Below are 23,211 nucleotides of genomic sequence, written 5' to 3'. Positions count from 1 at the left end.
TAGGGAAGGTTTGAGATAAGGGAAGCAGAAGAACAGAGAAAAGATTTTCAAGGTGTCTGTCTAGAATATGGTGGCTCTATATAGAGAGCTGGATCACCAGCCCTCTGGCTAGCCTTAGACCTAGAAACGAGGGCTTACCTATAGGACAGTTACTACTCAAAATTTTTCCTATAAAGGCTGCAAGAAGAAAGCAGGTGTTCAGAGCAAAAAGCAGGATTTCATGGTGTACTCTCATGGCTGATCTCTCTTTGGTGTCCTGGATGAGAAGTAGTAAGGAACTAGACAGATTAATTTATTAACTATATTGCTGTTTTATATTAGTTTTAGTTATAACCTTTTGTTTCTGATTTGTTACCCAAAAGTATAACTATATGTCTTGCCCAAAGGCACTTTTTAAAACCCTTGGGCTTGCCTATGGCTGAAGAGGCTGAACGAGCTAGCAAATAGCAGGTGCTGTAATTTCCTGGTGCTAGCGGGACATGCAGCGCCTCTGTGGAACTTGTGCCTTGTAATGAGTGAGTATACAGCTCCAGGCTGTGAAGATCATTGTGAAGCTGGTACGGTCAAGTAATGGGAATTTGGGAGGAACTTTTTTCTGACAGCAGTAACATGGTCGTCTTCTGACTGTGATATGACCCCTGTGATGGTGCTTGAACAGAACCGTGGTCTACAGCATTCTTGGGCAAGAGGAGGAATGATGGCTTTGTCACAAAATCATTGTTTCCTTTGATAAATGAAATTGTGAAAGAAGCTGGGTGATGAGAAAGCAATCAAGAAGAATCTTTAGTTTAACAGAGCCCAGACCATAGGCTAAACCTAAAAACTATGCTCTAAACTTCAATTCTGAGGGACATCCCAACCTTGAGGACAGGAGACTTGTGGCTGGAACATGGAGATATGTTTGACAAGTAGAAAAACTTGAATTCTGATACTATCTTTTAGGTAAGATTAACTTTCTTGATGAGTTGACACATTGTGAAACTGTAAATGCTACAATGCAGAATAAAGCAAAGTTGGTAAAAGGATATTGATCAAATTGTGGACAGAGCAGTCGCTCTGCTGCAGGACTTGACTGTCATCTTCAATGAAAGAAATATACTTTTAAAATTCATGCTTCTGCTGGACAAAACCTAGCTGGGAGTTTTGTTTTACCAGTGACCACCAAGTAAACAGAAAGACTCATTTAATTGACCATGTCAGACTCTGTTGTGTGATAAAAGATGCTATGTCTTCATTCAAGTAGCAGTGAGATGGGTATTTTCCTTCAATTACTGTCTAATGGTGCACTAATATAAAAGGAAAGAATACTACAAATTTGAGCAAAGGTATTAGAATTCAGGTCCTTTATGCAGCTGTCTTCTCAATCATGTTTCACACAAAATTCTCAAGTAGAATTTCAGTAGGGAATGATTTTGTGACTAGGAGCATCGTTTCTCCAACTTTGCATAATTGGACTCAACTCAAGACTCCTGGCAGTCCTGAGTAGTAAAAACCTTTGGAAAAATGGGCCAACTTGTCCTAAGGATGGACTGAATGCCATGGAACAGGAACATCAGATTATTGTAGCCTGGTTTCCTAATGCATTTTCTTGTGTTGTTAGCTGGCATCTAAGAAGGCACCAGTGCCAGCTAAAGTGTTTCTTGTGACTGTGGCATTTGAAAGACCATTCTCTAGTGTCTAATAAAAGGTATGTCCTCACGACGTAGTCTGTCTTAGCAGGGACACTGATACGGTATCTCTTCTCTACCAGGATGTTATTTTCATGAAGCTTGTGGGAACTTAGCAAGTTTCTTGCCCCTGCTGCACTGTCTGGAAGCAGCCAGTAGGTCCAAAAAGTTACTGTGGGTTGGGAAAATAGACACAAACTGTTACGCACCTCTTCTGGTGTGATCACATATGTCTTGCTGGTGTGTGGAATCAGCCTGAAAATAATGTTTATGAATCAAGAAGTAGTTCCATTAAAGGTTGCTGGGATTTGCAATAGAAATGACAGATATAGCAGCTGACTAGAAAATGTTGGTTTAGCAATGTTGTCCACGTTAGCTTACTAAAATATTGTGCACTGTTTTCCACCGTTTTATTCCCCTCTTTGAATTATTCGTCTCAATTACCATAGAATCATAGAATGGTTAGGGTTGGAAGGGATCTCAAAGATCAGCTAGTTCCAACCCCCCTGCCATGGGCAGGGAAACCCTCCACTACGCCAGGTTGCCCAAAGCCTCATCCAACTTGGCCTTGAACACTTCCAGGGATGGGGCACCTACAACTTCTCTGGGCAACCTGTTCCACTGCCTCACCACCCTCTGAGTGAAAAATTTCTTCCTTATATCTAATCTAAATCTGCCCTCTTTCAGTTTAAATCCATTGCCTCTTGTCCTATCACTACACGCCCTTGTAAAAAGTCCCTCTCCAGCTCTCCTGTAGGCCCCCTTTAAGTACTGGAAGGCTGCTATAAGATTACGCCGGAGCCTTCTCTTCTCCAGGCTGAATAGCCCCAACTCTCTCAGCCTGTCTTCGTAGCAGAGGTGCTCCAGCCCTTGGATCATCTTCGTGGCCCTCCTCTGGACCCGCTCCAGCAGCTCCATGTCCTTCTTGTGTTGGGGACTCCAGAGCTGAACGCAGTATTCCAGATGGAGTCTCATGAGAGCAGAGTAGAGGGGCAGAATCACCAATTGATTATAGCCACTATTTGTTAGCTTTTGGATGAACTATGGGAAGTTTTTTCCCTTCTCAAATAGCAGAGCCTGCAGGCTATCCATGCTGGTGGTACTTTAACAGTCAGGCTCACTCTAAAGAATGGTGCAGTCTACAAGATGTTCATCCATGCCCTTCTGTGAGATGAGCTGTGCAGTTCGCATTCCCATGCACCCTCTATTACTCTTTTCTATTCTGAATGAGTTTTCTTTGCTTAAACTTCACAATTCTCTTGATGGATTACTGGCTTGGACTGGCTTTTCTAGTCTTTCCGACTGGCCTTGAGAAGAACATATGAATGGCTGTTCTTAGTATTGTAAATAAATAGTTTTAATAAAGTTTATAGACATGTAAAATTTTCATTTTCAGCATGAAAATCATCTATATTGTTACAGTGCAGATAATTGCATTTATTGGCAGAGGTAGGCCAACTGTGAAAATTTGATTTAAAAAATTGACATCAATAAGTAATACAAAATTATGAGGTTTTGCATGTTTTAAAACATTGCAAAATTCTGCTAGTTTGTTAATAATTCAGGGAAACATGAATAGGTGAGAAAGAGTACTCCACTACTCAGAGTAGCACCCTTTGTGGGGATCGGGAATAGATCCAGCTATTCCCCCCACCAAATGTTTTTGGAAATGCCTCACATTTGTGCAGTTTTTGGCAAGCTTTCTTAATTCCCTGTCTTACTGTGTGGCCCATCTTCCAGGCAAACTTCTGCTACACTTGCTGCCAAGTCACAGATGAATGCAGAAGTAGTTGGCAGAAACAGGTGTCCAGAGGTAAAGGACCTCTGTGTATTTTAGCATATTCCTTGACAGCTTCTGGAAAGTCTTCTGCAGATAACGTTTAGTATTTCCAGTATTGCCCATGTGTAAAGCACGAAGTTATCCTAATGATAGAAAAAAAGGGATAAAGATTCATTATGAAGAGAATTCTCTCTAATGTAGGTAAGACACTAAGGAAGTGAATTAGATTTTACTCTAATTGCAGTTTGACCTGTGCTAATAGTGAAAAATGTTTTAATTTATCCTCAAAGCCAAGGAAATCTGGCCCTGAGAAAAGACCTTCAAATTAGTCACACTTTAATGCCTATAAAATTATCAGTCCCTTTGGTGTCTGTTAACAGGTTCCCCTGTAATTGTCACACAGTTTTCTAGGAGAGAAGAAATTGTAATTTTGTTGTTTAGCACATTAATGGGAAGCGATTTGATGTGTTCTTAAATGATGTTCAGATTACAATGACAATTCCAGTCTGCCATATAAAGAGATTTTTAAATTTTTTTTTTAAAGTAGCTGGATTATAGCCTGCACAGGTATTTTCAGCAGTTGTGAAAAATTCTTAAACACTGTCGTTGCTGAGAACCTTGGAGTATCCGAGCTAGCCATCCTCTGAAAATTGCGATGATTGTTGTCCTTTCATCCTTCTGTAAAGGATACCGACTGTGGGTAGCACGGTTTGTAAGCTGACCTGGGGTTCTCCATATGCATGATGACAGCTGATGATGAGTTTTCTGCTGCTTAGCCCCTCCCCTGGCCCCCAAGTAACCTGCTTTCAAACTCTGCTGAATTAAACGCTTTCCCCTCTCACTGTCTTCTAAGCAAGTACCATGATTTGTACATATTTCTGATCTCCTCTCTTCTGTTTCTTTGCAAAATGCTCCTCTTCCACTGTTAATTTTTTTTTTCCACTAGCACTTGCGTTTTTGCAATGTTAATCCACCAATGGGCTGATAACATTGGCGTCTCAGGAGTGATGGAGATGAGAACCAGAAGGGATTCTGGTATGTCCTCAGACATACAGCCTGGTCACCAAACTGATTCGCATTGCAAAAGAGGTTAATTAGAAGTTAAAGACTTTACAGACTCTTACATTTAATAAATTACTTCCTGCTCAAACTGGGGATGATCTGACATTAACTTTTCTGTTCATGGTTTCTCAGCAGTCACATCAGCTATAATTATTTGTGTGAATGAGCTGATGCTCCTTACTATCGGTGTTTGCTGTCATCCCATGGCTTAACAAAATGAGAATAATGACAAATCACATGAAAAAACAGAGGGGGAATTTTTAGCAAAGCATCAAACTAGCAAGACAAATATTGTCCTGACAACTACCTTTGCTCTAAGCTGCATCAGGTCAGCTGTTGCTGTGCTTTGTCTGAATTGGGATTTAAACAACCGAGCGTCGTTGTAAGTCCCTTGTTGTTGGAAAACATATTTAAAAACTTGAGTTTAAAAAATAATTAACTCCACTGATGCAGTCAGAAGGGAGAAGAGCTATAGGGGCTTGCCAAGTAACCCTGCAGTGTAAATTGCGGAGTGGCCAGCCCTGTCCTGTCCTTTTGAAACAAAATGTTGTATTTGAAGAGGAGAAGCGTACGAGTAGTGTCTTTGACAGGCTGGCTGCCTGCCCAGCTGTCCGGGGGTGCGCGGGGGGCTCCCGGGTGATGCACAAGGCCCTTGGATGCGTGGATGCGCTCAGTCTTCGCTTCTGAGGCTGCAAACACACTTTACCATAAAACGCTGCTCTGGAAGGGTAAATGAAGTGAGAAAATGTAACAGGTAAAGTATTTTCAATGGCAGAGCTGTCACTGGCTCCGGCAGAGTGCATTTTACTCCGACTTTTCTCTTCTTTTGTTTATTTTTATGAGTAAGCGTGCTTGACAACGTGGTACGCAGGATCAGAAAGGAGCTCTGGGGATTTTGCAGGACACCAACCTGCTCCAGCTGCCGTCATGTGCCAGGCACAGAATGTCTCTTGTGTATGTGGCATTTTCTGGAAATGCCCTACATGCTGCCTCTAACCAGAGCAAAGAAATATGGCTTTTTTGTACTATTTCTGTTAAGCTTTATCTATCATTACTTTGCTCTTATTATGTCCTTTGAACAAGGAGCCGACTTTATAATACAGGGAGACGCCCTCATTGCTGTATGCACGTGGAAATACAGAATTTGAAAGCTGCTCTTTGAAAAACTCGAAATACCAAAGTCAAGGCTGGTTGTAATTCTAAAATTGCTATTTTAACCTCTCTGCTTCAGAATGCCACAGGACAGATTTGTTTTAGTGGTTTATCTAAGTTTCTAAATTACATGTAGGACATGATGCCACACACTTTCTTTTAAACTACTAATTTCATTTTGCCCAGTTCTCCTCTTCTGTTTTCTGGTGTGGATGTGACACACGCTTACTGTATCTGCTGAATACTTTGTCACTTGGTTTCTGGCTAATCAGATCTGGTGAAGGGCTTTGCCTCTCTTATGCCAAAAGATTTAACTCGGACTTCCAAAGCAATTGCACAAGTTATTAGAAGGATTTATTTTTTTTCCAATGGAGATATTATTTATTGCATTAGATTTTTCCAACCTCGTCCTTTACAACAAGCAGCACAAAATTAAACCAATACAACCTTTATTTAATTGTTTAGATGTTGTGTCAGTGTTGATTCAGGAGCTATTTATTTATGAATTATTTCAAGATAATTCTTCGCTGAATATCTTATAGTCAGCTCTTTTTGAGCTGACTATAATTTAAAGCATACTATATTAAGCCTGGGAGTTGTTACATTATACTAATACTGTAAAGCTGAAAATAAAATACCAGGGAACAGACAGCTGCAATAAATGTGCTGTGTGAATTGTACAGGCACTTATTATTCTCTTTTTAGCAAAGATTATGATAAAGCTGATCTTACTTGTAAGCAAGCCATCTAAAGAATTAATGACCGGAAGTTAAAGCAATACAGATTTCATTTAGGAGTATGATATCCTGAAGGATGTGTGGGGGAAGGCACACTTGACAGCCACTCTGCATCTTTCCCTGTTTTCTTTGACTCTGGCTGCTGGGCACATAAGAGATGTGATACAAGCCTAAATGGACCTTCTGATCTAACCTAAGGTAGCTGCTCTTATGAATTAAATAAAGCATGATTTTTAAAAAGCTGATGACCACTGATGAAGAAGAAAATACTCAGGAATATGGTGATTTTATTCGCAGAGATTTGCTTTCACATTTATAACGAAATCTGAAACCAGGTCAGTTGCTTCCTTTTTTTGCTTATGTGGAGGCGAATGTTTTTCACACATCTGCTTTTTTTGTGGTGCCAAGTTCTATACGCTTAAATCTTGGATGAAATCTTAAGTAACTTAGCAGCAGATTAATATTTTACTGACTGTGGCTACACCGTCTGCTGTGACTTGCTCAGTTTCTGTGCTCCTGGCAGTCTGAAGCCCACAGCCGATACCGTGGGCTGCTGTGGCTGAGCTGGTACAGTTTTGCAGAGCTTGGGCCCGGGGTGCCAGGAGGTCACTGAGCCGGGGTGCCACTTGCCAGGGCAAGGACAAAAGTTGCTTTCATGTCCCTGCTGTGTATTGTCTGGATTCACCCACAGCCAGCCAGGAAAAGCCTGTGTATTTGACAAAAGAACCCTCATTAAACAAATCTGCACTTGATTTGCTAAACTCCTTCTGGACACCAGCAAACTCTTACTCAGTTTATTTACCTTTTTCACCATGATATTTACCACCATTGGTTAATATAATATTAATTGTGAAATCGTTTGTAAAAAGAGGGGAATTTTTTCTTTCCAGGAAGAGTATTTTCCCCATTTTTGGCCACATGATATTTAGATTCTTCCCTGCCTAGCTGCTGCAATTTCGTTAAAAAAGTCAGGCTGTAAATAGTTCTGTTTCCATGTATAGTTGAGCACAGTGGAATTTCAGAGTTTGAAACTGCATCCAGAGGGATCTAGGCTGCTTTCTGTCCTTCTCCATCCCTCCTTTCGACAGCCTGACATTCTGATCCCTATTACACCTTGGCATGGAATTATGTGGATGCAGAAACAGAATTTGACCAATGGTTTTTAAGGTGTGCGTTACAGCTGCCAAAGACTGGATATAATGATAATATCGTAGACCAAGGAAAGATAACAGCTTTGGAAATATTTTGTTCATTTTCAAGTTCTAGACTGGTCAGTGACAATAAAAAGGTTACAGACTTCTATTTGGTGTGAATATTGGATGTATGTGAAAGGATCATCAGTAAAGCATTTATTTTAATGCAGAACAGATTCATGAGCCTGTGATGCATTTTACATGTAGAATTTGTTCAGTGGGAATGGATTATGGATATGGTACTAGGGGTGCTGCAGTATTTGCCGAATACAGTAGAAGCTGCTTCTTTTCTTCCTTGCCTTTGAAAAGAAAATGCAGTCTCTATAGCAGTGTGTACCTTCCTGTTACAAAGCAAGAAGCCAAAAAGGAGGAACAGAATTTTCCCCTGAAAAATTCTTTTAACTACTTAAAATACTTTTTTTGTGCTTAGTTAAAGAGGTTTTGTTGTCATTGGACTTGTACACACATGTTCATCCCACTTTGATTTCTCCTGTCCTCCACCCTGTCAACAGCCAATTTCTGTAGGGTGAAGATGAAGTGTGAAGAAAAATGATTTGTGCCTTCTCTCTCCGTTTTTTCTTGCTTTCTTGTTTATACAAAGGCTGAGTGAATTTTCAGTGTCCTTGCATGCCAGTCTCCTGCTTATTAGTTGTTTTCCAGTAGCACCTACAGGCACATGCTGCGTGCACGGACATCAGATCAGAAAAAGGTGTGAGAAAAGACGATGTCACCTGGGGAACTGAGGCAGAGAAAAGCAAAGTGGCTTTCCTGACATCAGGCAGAATTGTGTCACAAAGCTGAAACTTGAGATAAAAAAAATGGAGTTTTTCTTAAGTGTCAGTGCGGCTGTCCTCTCTTGGTGTGCATTTGATTTTTGAAACTCAGACCTATTTTACTAAACCCTGTCCTCTGCATCCTCCCAGTTGCAGGCAGTGAGAGATTAAAGCGTGTTCTAAAGGCACAGTCAGTCACAAACAAGTGAAGGACAGAGGTGTTTTAGTTAAATCATTTGATTGCTCACTGAGGAATTACTAATATCTAGTTCCTAGTCATGGAGGCATGTTGGTGTAGATACATCTATACTAAGGTGCACCTATACTGATGGGAGAGGCATCTGGTACAGTAGCCTACTTGATAAAGTGAAATAAACTTACTGGGGAAAAATCATTTTACCAATGTTTCTACCTTTATGTTGCTGATCTGTTTCTTCCCTCTGTACTAGGCAGAGTCTATTTGTTGTACAGAAATGGTCTGACAGTAGATGTTCTGTCACTGCAATAAATATACTGTGGTTGTCCACAGCCATCTGATGTCCCTCCTACAGCCAAAGTACAAGAGTCAAATGTGGCACTTGGTGGGTTTATCAATGGGACAAGCTTGATTCTAGCTGTGTTTGCAATTTGTTGGTGATGAGCAACAATAAAAAATAAAAATGGAGCGATATGTGACTATGGGAAAAGTTGCTGAGAAAATACTGTCAGAATAGAAGGGGTGCCTATTTATTCTTAGAAGTCTGCTCACAGTATCTTGTAATGTTTTTATGCTTGAATGTGCATCTAGTATACGGTTGCATGATCATCTGCATGACTTTTCTTTTTTCCTTTCTCACAGTGCATGCCAATTAAAGGCCTTGGATTTGTGCTCGGAGCCTACAAATGTATTTGCAAGGCTGGATTCTATCATCCCAACATCTTCTCAGTGAACAGCTTTCAGAGTAAGTGCCTTTGCTTGAGTTTAAAAAAAAAGAAAAAGAAAAGGAAAAAGAAGAGGAAAACAGAGATAGCATTAATAATGCAGGGCTCCTTTTTATCCTCGTCAGGGTTATACAGTAAAATCCCAGTGGTCTGCAACTCTTGGATTATATAATCGCTTAAGGAGTTCTAGCCCTTTGGTTTGTCATTCATGATACTCTTGAGGATCCTGTAAAACATACCCGCTTGAAGAATATTTGATTTGTAAATAAATTTAAAAACATGAAAAGAAGTCTTGCTATGAGGAAATAGAGATTTCTGGCATCTGTGCTCAAGCACAAGTATTGAGGAAATTAATCTAGTAATTTTCTCTTTGGTCAGGACAAACTAGAATGCCCTAGCCTCTGGCTTTGTGTGAGCTTTAATTGTTTTCATTTTATTTCTTTTGCAAAGCAGAATCCAAACTCTAATACTCGCTGATGAGGTATTAGAGATGGGTCAGGCTTGAGAGTCTGGTTGGCTGTATGATACAGATAACGTATAGCCTGCACTTGTCTAGGACGCACATTGCGTGGTACTTAGCCTGAGTTTCCCACAGTAAGGGAAGCAGAACTCAGTTGATACTCAGCAGGGAAGATGTATAAACTGTATGTTCAAAGTTGATATCTATTACTTTCATCATATGACGAAAGTGTAGTCTCTGCACAGATTTTTCTGCTGAAATTGTTGCAGTTGTGCTAGTAGAGCTCATGCTGCAGTCACAAGTGTTAAGCTGTTAGTTGAAGGTGTAACAGGGCATCCTTCTCTGCCTCCTGCTTTGGAGTGAATACCATCCCCAGCTTAGTCATACCATCCTTTAGCCAAAGCTTCATGTCGTCTGCTCTCTGCTGTAGAAGCAGTTTGTATGAGATGCCCAGGGAATGATGATAAGTAGCTTTAACTAAGCTTGGTCCCAGACTGCATGTGTTGTCTCCTGCCTTGTGGGAACGTAGTTGTTCCTGTTCCACTATAGAAATACGTCTAGTAGTATTCAACACCTAACACGCAGCTCCACGGTACTCAGCGATACAGTCAGGTGTTTTGTACCGGTAAATCATATGCAGGACTGTATGACATGGTACTTGTAGAAACATGTTAGATTAGATCTAAGGAGGAAATTTTTCGTTCAGAGGGTGGTGAGGCACTGGAACAGGTTGCCCAGAGAAGTTGTAGATGCCCCATCCCTGGAAGTGTTCAAGGCCAGGTTGGATGAGGCCTTGGGCAGCCTGGTGTACTGGAGGGTTTCCCTGCCCATGGCAGGGGGGTTGGAACTAGATGATCTTTGAGGTCCCTTCCAACCCTAACCATTCTATGATTCTATGTCCCCGTGCTACAGAGCTGCAAATAAAGCTTCCAAGCTCCTCCCTATATTACTTGTTCTTGAGCTCGTCTTTCTTACATAAAAAGTGACAGGGATTATAAATGAATCATAGAATCACAGAATACCAGGTTGGAAGGGACGTCAAGGATCATCTAATCCAACCTTTCTTGTCAAAAGCACGATCTAGGCAGGGTGACCCAGCACCTTGTCCAGCTCAGCCTTAAAAGTGTCCCATGTTGGGGAACTCACCACTTCCCTGGGGAGATTATTCCAGTGGCTGATTGTTCCCATTCTGAAAAATTTTCCTTCTGTGTCCAATTGGAATCTCTCCAGTAGTAACTTGTATCCATGACCCCTCTCTTTTCCATGTGACTCCTTGTAAAAAGGGGGTCTCCATCTTCTTTGTAGCCACAAACAATGAAAGGTGAGTAACTTTTAATATTAGGAAATCTTTAGAATTCCCTCTTTGTTCACAGCCCTGAGTTCCAGATTTTAAATTCTTTGGCCTGTGTCGTGGGTTGGCCTGTTTTTTATTGACTTGATCTGTTTTGCATATAGATTGGCCAAGATATCTTACCCATAAAAGAGTATATCTCATATATATATAGGAGAGAGAGAGATATCATGTTCCTGTGTATATATATATATACAGTGTGTGTGTTCAACAGTTTACCTGGTGAGTGTTTGTTTCCCTTCTCTTTTCATGTTTTGGAGTGTCACAGAAGGCAGCCTTGTGATAGTGCTTTTTCTCTGGGCTGCTTGCATCTTTTGATAGGATAAGGATGATGTTTGGTTGCTCCTGCAGTGCAGTGAGTTATGGGGGAGTTGGGATTTAGTTCCTTGAATGAGCATATATAAAAAAAAATCATTCTTAGGTTTTTGTCATACCAAATGCCACAGAAGACATAAAAATAATGTGGCTAGAGATCATAACAGCATTGATCATTAGGGGTGAGATTAATTTTATCTCGTATCAGCTGTCTAAAATGTATATGCTTGATATGTTCTAGTCACCTAGGTTTCAACTGCAGTCAGCAGCAAGAACGTGGCTCTCCTGGAGGGCAATTCTGCTGCTTTAGAAAGGCAGTTTGTCTTTAAATGGGAAAAGCAACTCTTCAGGCAAATAACCTTTTTTCTCCATTTACTATAGAATAAGCAGCCTATACAGCTATCTTAGATTGGATATTTAGCTTCAAAATAGCTAACATAGAGTGAAATTTGTCTCATGAAAGTGTTTGTATATGCTGATATTTTAGGGTGTGTGATTACATGATCTGGGGCCACTTTGATTTGAGCATGTGTCACTGTGAGCTAACATAAACATGAGTTTTGAAACAGTCAGTAATAAAGATCTACTGTAATTCCTTCAGATGTGACTCGATCTGCCAAGCTCTATAGGTGATTTCAAAAAGTGAACAATGAGACAGCTAGTGTGAGGCTGGAAATGACTGTGAAGTAATGGGAGAAAAACCTGTGGTTCAAGGGAACTTAGCCCTGTCACCCAGCTGCATTCCGTAAAAAGGGAAAAGGAAAAGACGACATGGTTAAAATGGCTGTAGTATGTATTTGGAGATTCAAAATTATGCTAATACAGGAATTCTAGACACGAATCCTGCAAGCAGTCTTGACAGAAACTGGCTGACCAGAAGATCTCTTTGTGGAGAGATGTTTGTGAAGTCTGATGATAAAAGAGATGAAACCGAGTATAAATGTTAATCGTTTAGAAAGTATTCCTAGTGGAAGAAAACAGAGAGGCAGGAAAGATTTGCAAGTCTCAACATGTGGTGTAAGTAGATAGATAGAAAAAATGACCGGTTTTGTACTTCTGTGGATTGAAAAATTGGATCGAGTGCTGTGTCCTGAAAGGGGAGCATTTCTCAATGATACTGGGATTCAGCACCGCAGCAAAATACGATTAATTAGAGTTGCACATTGTGCTTGAAGTGCCAGTTTTAAGCGGGGGCAAGGTTCTGCTTTGGGTCCAGGTGAACGTTTTAATTTGAGTCTGAAAGATAGCTGTATAAAATGGCTTTACAGGAGTGTTGGACACTCTACATGGTTTGCTGGTGGGAAGGCTTGAAAAATTGCTTATCTGCTTCCTGTGTAAACTCAGCGGGGGCCCTGAACACGAAGGTGCAATGTTGCATAAACAGTGTCCTCTGGAGGAAAGATTCTGCATATTGATTGCTTTTCTAACTTAAAGCAGGACAATGTTGCTGCTTGCAGGGAGGTCACCCATGTTGCAGGTTCCCGAAGTATGTGTGGGACAGGGGCATGGCTGAAATTTAGGCTGTTCCCTTACTGAATAGGAAGCCAGGTAGGAGAGCATTTCCCTATGAAGGCTGAGTTTGTTCTTCAGAACAGACGGTGCCAAAATATGTAAAACCTTTCTATTTTTTCTGCATTAGTTAATGAGGACCCTGGGTACTAGTGGGGCACAGGGTTACTGGCATGTTTCCAGGGTCTCTTTTGAGGACAGAAATGGATTTTAGAAAAAAATGTATTTCACGTGTGCAAGTTGCATTAACCTGTGAGTGCTTGAGTACATGATTATGCAGTTCCTCCTAATGGCTCAATTTTAGGTAGCACTATTAATACAGGTAGAATAGACTTAACTGCTGACTACGCACATTTCAACCGTTTTGTAACGCTCTTCTCCAAAGCACTTAGGTTCTCTGCCTCACAGGGCAATCAGGTTTGCATCGGAAGGTCCTTTGTAGAACAGCAGTGCTTTGTTCAACCTAAAAGTTCATTCTTTAGCAATGCATCATCCATATATTGCAGAGATTCTGCTCAGCTCTTGCTGTTTGGATGTGGCACCTGCCCAGTGTGAAAAAGTGCTTGCACCAGAGGTGGCTTTTTTTGTCTGGATATGGCACTTTACTGTCTCTAACAGTGCTATGATCACATACATACAAAGTCCCAAGAGGGATTTCCAGTTCAATGGAAATTCCCATTTTTCACACCTGCCCTTTGGCTTTGGTTCTTCAACAGAACTCACACATGCAGATCTTTGCACGTATGAAGGCTGTCACTGACCTCAGTGATCCCTTCTAGGATGAGGTTTATGACCATGGCAGATTACCAGGTTTTGATGCTAGCAGGTCCAGTTACATTCACACACACTGAGTTACTGCAGCATCACAGTATATTGTTGTTCCTAATTTACTCTATTATAGAACAGGAGCAGAATCAGTCTTTCGTTCTGCTCGGCGCTCAGCATGCGTTGTGCTCTCTGTGTTCATCTGCTGAGTTTTGGCTGGAGTCTGGGGTGATTTTGTTTGGGATGGTAGCAATCTCTGCCCTGGCACTTAGCAGTCTGTGGTGCCATTCTTACTTTGCAGGAAGATCTCAGCTGGTGATGTGGCAGCTGCTGAGGCACCTCTTGCATAGCAGAGTGTGCTTAGGAGAACCAAAGCTGATGAAGAGTTATCCTCAGGAGACCATTTCAAAAACAGATGGGCCGATCAGACAGAAAAATAAGACTGGGATAGAAGAGGGAAGAATTAGGAAAAAAAAAAAAGAGACAACATAGCCGAAGCATTTAAAATTTTTGTTTTATTTCTCCAGTACTCAACCATTTTTCTTACTCATATTAGTTTGTGTCCTTATTCCTATTTTCCACCAATTCTTTGTTCTTTTCTCCTTCCATCTCATCCTTTTTACTTGTTACTGCAATTTTTTTTTCTTTTCTTTTTTTTCCTTGAGGATGGTACTTTTTTACACCTTGATCCTCGATTTGAGCTCTGGCCATACAGTCAGTCTTTCAGTGTTTGCTTCCATCTTGTTTATGTCACTGCTAAAACCGCCACTGCCTTACATGGAGCAGAATTGGCTTCTTGTCATCTGCCTTGCCAATGTCTAAAATCTTTTGCCATCTTTTGGGGAGGAGAAACTGATTTTCTTCACTGGATGAGGCATGTGTAATCCCAAAGAGCTGCTGAGATGGGAGAGGGCATGGCACAGTGAAATCTCTAGCAGTGCTGTAAGAGGCAGTAACTTCATGTTTGGCTTGGACCGTTGATGGTTTGAACTGATGTTACATTGACTTTGGTGAGGGGACAGGGACAGATACAAGGGCAGAAACGTTCAACTCTGCAGTGGGCAGCAGTGCCCTGAGACGTATAGTCAGGGCAAGAGTGTGGGTGGAGAAACAAGCTCCCAGTTAGTGGTAAATACAATGGTCAGTTCTTTCTCAAGAACTTCTTTTAGAGGATCTGGAAAATACTCTTTCTTTTCGGCAGGGAGAAAAAAGAAAAAAAAATAGAGATGGGAATTGTTAACATTGTGTAAAATCTCAAGTAGATCAAATTTTTTGGATCTCTCTTATATTAGCTATAATGAAGAATCATTTCAAAGTCAAAAGATATTCACCAGATAATCAGCCATAGCTGGCATTACTGGCAGGAGATGCATATTGGTGATCTTCCTTTGTGTACAGTAAACCAGACACATCTAAACAAAAGTTTGCTGGTATCCCAAGTAAATATCCCTGGGATATTTGCTGCAACATGCAACTGTTTATTAGCTGTTATCCCTGTAGTATGTGATGAGTGTACGCATAAACTTCCCTGCATGACTCAGGTAAGAAAGTGCTTGATAAAATGGATTATAATGTATTTGCAACAACTTTCAGGGTTGAACGTTTCAGAAATAAAGTAAGAATATCAAGTTTAGGACCATGCAAAATTATCAAGTCATATTCGTATAATATTTGTGATTTAAATAATCTCATAACTTCAGGTTTTAAATGATATTTTTTCAGTGGTTAAGTTTTTACACTAAATATTTATTTAGTGACCACAATAAAAACATATTAACAAATGGCTCATGTGTGGCTCAGAAATGTGAAGTTTTAAAGATATTAAATAATCTTTTTGGAGATGCACTAATTGAAGGGTGATTCTATGGAAATGATAAAGGAACAGAAAAAGCAGGTTGACCTGATTGCAAATGTTGAGGAAACAAAGTGGAAACTTCTGACAGTAGGTAGTACACTCTTGATTTGGATATGGAGGGGGGAGACTGTGACTCCTGTCTGTAACAGAGGACAGTGTGGGTCCATTGCTCTAGCTGTAATTTGGAAAGCAGAGATATAATGTTAAGACATGGAGAAGGTGGTTTCTGGCAAAGCTCTTGGAATGATGATGGGTTGAGATCCATGGGTGGTTGCTCTGAAAAGAAGTTCCAGTCTTAGGATATATTCAGGATTAGTGTTCCTTCGACGTTCTCCACCTTCTTGGGATACCTAAGCATGGTTATCTTCTAACATTTCCATTCCTGTCTCCCACAGTCTGGGTCAAAAGACACAAGATCTCTTCTTGCACTCTGTCTGTATCTAAGAAAATCTGGCTACTAGCATGAGTGAGTCAGCACTACTCTGCTATATTCAGGTTTCCAACATCTTTGTTTAGAATAAAGCTCCAAAGAGGAATCCACAATCTTAATGAGAAGTACCAGTCTGTTCTCTGCTCGCTGCAGGATGCAGGAGCGAAGCATCCTACACTGAGGACAAGGAGCACAGGGCTGCTGGAACGGCATGCCACAGAAACAGACTTGAGTATACAGCCTCTTTGTCCCTTTCCCAGGCTTCGCCTGTCAGCAGATGCATGCTCATGTGCATTTGTACATAGACTTGAGAAAGCAAGAAATAATTGCCCTTGCAGATAACCTCTGCTTCAAATGTTTCCAACTCAAAGTCTGAGGAGAGTTTCGTAAGCCAATATGCATGTGCAACATTAGTGGAACAGGCTGACTCTTGAATAAACAATGCATGATTTACCACTTCAGCCGACAGAGGAGGGGAATTTTGATCAAAGATATTTGAGCAATTTTCTAGTCTTGTGAAAAGTGAGAGAAGTTATCACATATTTTAACACACCGTTGATTTGGCTTCAGCCACATTCTCTTGTTTCTGGAAGCTCCTAAGCCTGTCTTGCTTATATTAAACATTTTCAGCAAATTCTTTTTCCCTTCTTATTTAACAATATCATTTCCCCCCCTTTTTCTTTCACCTTTTTATTCCATTAATTGCTTATAGGGTAAGCAGTCTTAGAGGGGGGTTATGAGCAAGTGTTCAAGGATCAGAAAAAGTAGGAATCCTCCTGTGTGCTCTGTTGATGGGTTCACTTTGATGGACAAGATTTCAGCTCAAGAATTGTTCATGTTCATAGACAAAATATTAACTTGTCAATAGGTTTTCCAGATTTCCTGGTGTGCTTGTGTGAACAATGGAAAATTATACTCAGTGTAAGTGCACTGGTTTTGCTTTGGGGACAGAGTAGTGCAACCATGCAACAGCATGCTGAACAAATGTTAATTAAGAAAGGTTTTATCTAATTTGAAGCTAATTAATTCACTAGATAACATCTTTATGAAATCGAGCAACAATCTGAAATAAGATCAGAGCTTGTACTGTGAACATTAAGTAGTTAATGAGTCTGCTCTTCATGTGCCTGTGTAAAATCCTTTCCCTATTCCCAAATCTTTAATGTAGTTTTCTCCCCTTTCAGAAGTCTCCTTCAAAGAATATTCCATGCAGATATAGTCCATTTTAAATACAATGGGAAAGCATTTGGCATTTAATAAACTCGGTTTCCCTCATGTCTAAATTGGTCTGTGTTTTCTGGACGTGACAAAGGAGGGTGAAATGATAAAAAGCAGCCCTGGCAAGCCATTTTGTAACTCAATGAGAAAGGCCAACAGGGAGGGAGAGGGAGTCAGCAGAGGACTGGTTTGCTCCTGTATGGATAAACTGCCCATCCTGTACAACTAAAGGTGTCTCCCCTCACCCTTCTGATACTTTCAGAAAAGGATGCAGAAAATCGCTTTTCTGGTGGTGAATTGTCGGAGGAAGTCTACACCTGCCTACCCTGCAGGGAAGGATGTTCTTACTGTACAGATGATACTCCCTGCTATGCACAGGAGGACAAGTATTTACGGCTGGCTATCATCTCATTCCAAACGCTCTGTATGCTGCTGGACTTCATAAGCATGCTAGTAGTCTACCATTTTCGCAAGGCAAAGGTAAGCAGGCATGTTTTACTTTGATATTCCTGCTCATTGTGTGGTACAGACTCATTTATGTTAGGTGTATAGCTTCTTATTTTCACAGTCAATTTCTCAGGTGAGGAGCTCCACTCAAGGAGAGGATGGGATTTCCAAATGGGAATGCTTTGCTTTAGACATGGAGGTACCTAAATTGTTTATGTAGTTTTTGAAAAAAATGCTGAGCAATTTGTATCTCCCAGTGGAAATTTGCTTACATTTATAGATAATCAGCAAAAATCAATGAAACCTATTATTTTCCAAGTAATTTTGGAAAATCAGGCCAATTACGTAGGCATCTAAGGAGGCATGTGGTCATTTCTAGTCCTGGGATCTTGAAAGTCTCTATTTTACCACTGCTGGGAATGATGCTTGGTTTCAATATATTTGAGAGACTAGCTGAAAAATAATTATATCAAAGAAAAATGTTTACAAATAATTCTAGTTCTTAGAGAGTTTAAACTTGATTATATGGTTAGAAGATTTTTTTTTCCTCTAAAGTATGAATACTTTAAGCAGTGTCTGTAAATCGCTGAAGCAGGCTACAGTTAAGTCTTATGTACTGACCTAATAAACTTTCTCCTTTTACCTCACTCAAAATCTTTTAACATGTAAGATCTCGTGGAGTCTCACTGTTGCCTCAGTAAATGCAGAATATTCTCTGGAACTTCCAATTCACTAAAGCAAAATGAATTGAAACTGGCACATATACACTACCTACATTTGGGAGACGTAGGTGTACACACAGTATGCTACATTGTTGAAATTAATAGTTTCATCCACTTTCCATAACTAGATAAGCATTTTCATTTTGGGTTTTGGAACGCTTGATCCCCCAGTCTTCCTAATCCTACAGTGTCTGGGTTACAAATGCGTGGCTCATTTTGAAAGACTTTAATATCCTGGCAGGAAATCACAGAACAAGGAGTAACATTCTTTTTTTTTCTCTTCTGTTTCTGACAGCGTCTTTGTATTTAATGGTATTTCATAAAATGATTCAAATTACAGACTTAATTGTAGTTATAAAGATTTTCATTATGAAAAGTCTGTTGTAGGTATCTGTTTAGTTGCTTAACATTAACTTAGCAGAAGAACTTAATTCCAGTTTTGTGAGGTTTTAGTCCTCATGGTAATGTTACTCATTTTAATATCATAGCATCATGAAAGAAAAGTTCCTTGTGAGTAAAAACTTCGCTCTCTAGATCTACAAAGTGAACAGAGTAGATTACTTCATGAGCAGCTCTTGCAAGTTTGGATTGTGTTGTTTTTCACACTGAAATATTCATTGCTTTATAAGAAATTTTTATATTATCTCATCAATAGTTTGGGATTGAAGATGAGTAAAATTGCATACGCTCTTGCTCTTGCACACTTATATATGTTCTCATATACATATCCACTACAGCAAGAAAAAGATAAATCTTTATTAAACATACTATAGAAATTTTGTATTTCACAAAACCTGCTAGTAACAAAAGATGCATTTTTACTTTTGTGATGATTAGTCATTTCTCCAAAGTAGACTGTGAGTAAAGAACAAGATGGAATCTGAATATTTGATACCAAAGTGATACCAGAAAGGTATATACACACCTTTCCTTGTTTCAGTCTTTATGAAAACTTTGAGCTTATTTTCTTCCAGATTACCTCTTACCATTATACATCATGACATCTGAACGAGTGAGAACCAAACATAAATCAAAACATTCCTTTTCCTGGAAAGAAAAGTGATGCCTTTTAGATATGGCATTTCCTTGAGTTGCCATAATTGATGGATTCAATTATGATTTTGCTACCTTAGAAGAGAGTTGACTTTGCTCTAAACGTGTATGTCACAAGGAAAAGGGGAGGAAAAATAAGACAAAAAAGTAATATGGCGATTAACAATCCTTTCCTGTATGGTAAATGTTTTCAAGGAATAGAAATGGATAAATAGATGTTCCATTGCTTTTCATGTCATTCAATTGAGTTTTTTCTTGGATTCCTTTTATGTTCTGTATCTTGTTGGTACAGCATGATTTTAAAAAGAAAAAGATCTTGTGTGATTACCGTGAAAGGAGAAGCTGTATGAAGGGCAGACATACTGAGAACAATGAGTATTTGCGTAAGAAAACTACTGGTTAGGTTGGGTAATGACAGAAATTTGGAGTGAAGGAGGAAAACTAGAAACTGACTGCATACTCTCCACCAAGGAGAGAAAGCCATGAAAACAAAAGAACAGATACTGAAATATAATCAAAATGTCTACATTCTGAGAATTTTGAACTGTTAATGAAGCAAACTTCAATTAGATTAGTATAACTGTGTGAAGTTACGATGTTAAACGGTTCCTTTCCATGGTGCTGGGTGGGTGTCAGAGAACAGCATTTTTTGGATTCTCCCACGTATGGCACTACAATATTGAAATAGTTACAAAAAGTAATTTTTAATACAGTATTTTAACAGACAGAACCGTGTACTGCTACCATATCAAGAAACAATCTTTAAAGTCTTCAAAAGAGCAAAAGATGACAGTTAAGAATAAAAAATGCTAAATTAAGGCCCCAGTGCTGAAAAGAATGAAGAGCAGATGTATGGCATTTTGGTACAGTTGTTGATCACTAAAATGAGCTCAGTAAAATGAGAAGACAAATAGGATCAGGTGACCACTCTAGTAAAAGTAACTGTGCAAAACGGTACTTTGTGCTTGTATTTTGTGGAGGCTCCTGGTAAATATTAACTTCAAAAAGCTCCTGAAAAGTTAAGGTCTGCCAACAGAAAATACCTTGGCAAGAAACACCCGTGGCACCTTAACTGTGATATTGCAAGTATAATAATTCAGACAAAGAATGATAAAGGCCCATAATGACCCTTTAGATCCTAACGAAGGCAACAACCTTGATCTCAAAAAAAATCAACATATCGGTAAGAGCAGATGCAGATCAGAAGTATTTTAGAGAAAAGGAGAAATATCTCAGCTATTCAGGTCATAGTGGTTGCACATATTATGACCAAGCAGTACCTATAATGGAAACTGCTGTGTCAGAGTCGCTCATCAACTTAGTTTCGTCAACAGTGCAGAACACATTAGATCCAAGCCAGTTACTAAAAGATCAGCCATTGGTAAAAGATCTACTGCTTCACTTCCAAAGAATATAGCAATGAGATCAGAGATGTTTTCAACAGTTACTTCCAAAGTCTTGTTGACAGAATGTGATGATACAACTTCCATTTTGACGTGATCTTTATTACTGACCTAGGAAGTAATAATATGATCTACAAAGAAACGTGGTAAATATCAACCAAAGTGGATCCACGATTAAAAGATCTCAACAAAATGAACGGTAATGAATAGGCAAAGCCTACAGCAAGCCGGATGAGTGGCTCGTAAAAGCCAGGCTTCTCTTTAGAGGAACTTTTAGAAGTCTCTGAAATTTTAAGTCTCTTATTTTATAATTTCTAAAGTTTCCTCTAAAGAGTTCTTTTCAGATTTCTGCAAGAACTTCTCTACAAAACTGCTGACTTATTTACTGTGGAGTAAGATACTGCTTAAATTAATAGCAGTGGAAGAGGAATGGAAGATAGGAAGTGTGACATCTGTGTTCATAAAGACTTCCCGTAATGGTGACAAGCACTAAAGATCAGTAGGTCCAACTTACACACTTGCAAATTCATAGAAGTGGTAATAAAAAATAGAACCACTGGATCCGTGGATAAGTGTGGGAAGTGGCCTTTTGTGAGAATGAGATGCCCTGCAAATGTATTTATAGGTCTGTGAAGGTAGATTATGAGAGTACTTTTTCCAAGGTCCACCACCAAAAGCTCTTAAAAATTATGTCTCAAGGGGCTAAGTGAGCTACACTTCTTGTAGATAACCAAGAGATAACAGAGGAAAAGAGTGCAGGAAATAGGGTATAAAATCATGTAAGACAGGGAGATCTTGACATGTGAGCAAATATTCGTGGTTCCTCTTATATCATTAGAAGGTGTTCAAGGGATCTCTCAAGTGCTTAAAAGAAATCGAGTAGATGTTTTACACAGCTTTTAGTTGCTTTCTGTCACTCACTGGTGAAGAATATCATGGATCCCAAAGTATAAATCAATTCAAGTACAATTTAGAAGGAATCATGAAGGTTATTTCCATTATTGGCTGTTTAAACACAGTGGCTTTGGTAAAACATCTGGTGCAGGAAGTCCAAAATTTTTATTGTTGGAAACTGGCAGGATATACCAGGAAGGATCACTTTCTTCTATTCTTCTTCTTTAATAATGCAGCTCAAGCCATGACCTGAGGTAGGACGCTAGAGTCTGAATCAGAAAGCCATCCTTTTGTTCTCTTGGCAAAGAGTCATTAAGTTAGATTCCATGCCTCCTCTTGAAAGCGTAGTTACTTGTGTAGACTTGCATGTCTGATAGGTGGCAAACAAAATTCAACTCATTTGTCCAAGACACAGTTACTCCAAACTGTCACTGGTACCACTGACCAAAATCTTGGCATTGCCAACCTGTAAATGAAACTGCCAATTAGTGACTTCACGCAGCAGTCAGCATTGGCAAACAGTACAAAATGGCACTGCAGGAAGATACTGTGAGAAGGCTCAGATCGATGCTGAGGAATTCATCTGAGGCTTTGTCAAACACAGGTGAAAGTGACTCAGCAGCCCTGAGATTAGCTCAGCAGCAGTCGTCTTAAACCGCAAGAGTCATAACTGGAGAAAATCACAGGCAGAAAATGTGCCCTTCTGTTGCTGACAGAAGGGAGAACTCCAAAATGTTAAGAAGAAAAAAACTTTGGAAGAAGGCATGGAAAGAGTAGCAGAAGCTAAACCAGTAGTGGAAACCTTTGTAGAGAAGGACAGAAAAAGATGAAAAATGTAACAAATAAAGCAGATACTGCTGCTGTAATGGGAAAAGACAAAGCATTTCAGCAGGAAAGTAAATGGAGGAAATGTGCCAAACAAGAAAAAAAGGAAAAAATATTCACAGCTAATGCAGAAGGGAAAGCAGATGTGTGGATCACTTCAAAGAAATCTTTAACTACTCTAGACAACCCTCATGCCAAGCAGTAGTGAAAGCTGGAAACCCTGAACCTGGCATTAACACAAGCTGCAAGAGGCTGAAAAACTCCCAGGAGATGGAAATAGATGAAATGCCATCAGAAAAGCTGACGGCACCTGACAGCACCAGTTTAACAACACTGAGGGAGTTGTGCAATGAAACCTGAGAAAAAGAGATTTTTCCTCAATGGTAGGAACATCAGAGTTGTTTTAGACTGCCCCGACAGAGGGTTCTTGATTCCTGCAGCTGGGGAGATGTTGAGGCTTCTGCAGTGTAATAGTAAGAGAGGTAAAGGGACGCTGGATGCAAAACAAGGAACAGGCTCAACTGAGGCTCTCAGCTCTTTGCATGGACTAGATATGTGTCCTAGCAATTGTAGAGGAGTGTATAAAGGAGTAGGCTCCTCTGATTTCTTTGCTTTTCAGAAGACTTTGATGGACTGTGAGAGGATCTTGCAGAACAACTTTCAGCCCTGCAGTGTCAGA

The 23,211-nt window shown here is 39.8% G+C and overlaps 1 protein-coding gene across 1 annotated transcript in view; it reads left to right on the top strand.

The window, feature by feature from the left end:
* GPR158 (G protein-coupled receptor 158) overlaps nt 1-23,211 on the top strand; it is a 211,874-nt gene that overhangs the window by 83,984 nt on the left and 104,679 nt on the right. The window contains exons 3-4 of the mRNA XM_086614818.1: nt 9,203-9,305; nt 17,451-17,668. Coding sequence (XP_086470944.1) covers nt 9,203-9,305; nt 17,451-17,668 — 321 coding nt within the window. The remainder of the gene's footprint in view (nt 1-9,202; nt 9,306-17,450; nt 17,669-23,211) is intronic.

Source organism: Tauraco erythrolophus, chromosome 7, assembly GCF_009769465.1.
Source record: "Tauraco erythrolophus isolate bTauEry1 chromosome 7, bTauEry1.pri, whole genome shotgun sequence".
NCBI classification, from domain to species: Eukaryota; Metazoa; Chordata; class Aves; order Musophagiformes; family Musophagidae; genus Tauraco; species Tauraco erythrolophus.
Note: the sequence above shows the minus strand (reverse complement) of the source record. Positions and strands in the feature narration are given on the sequence as shown.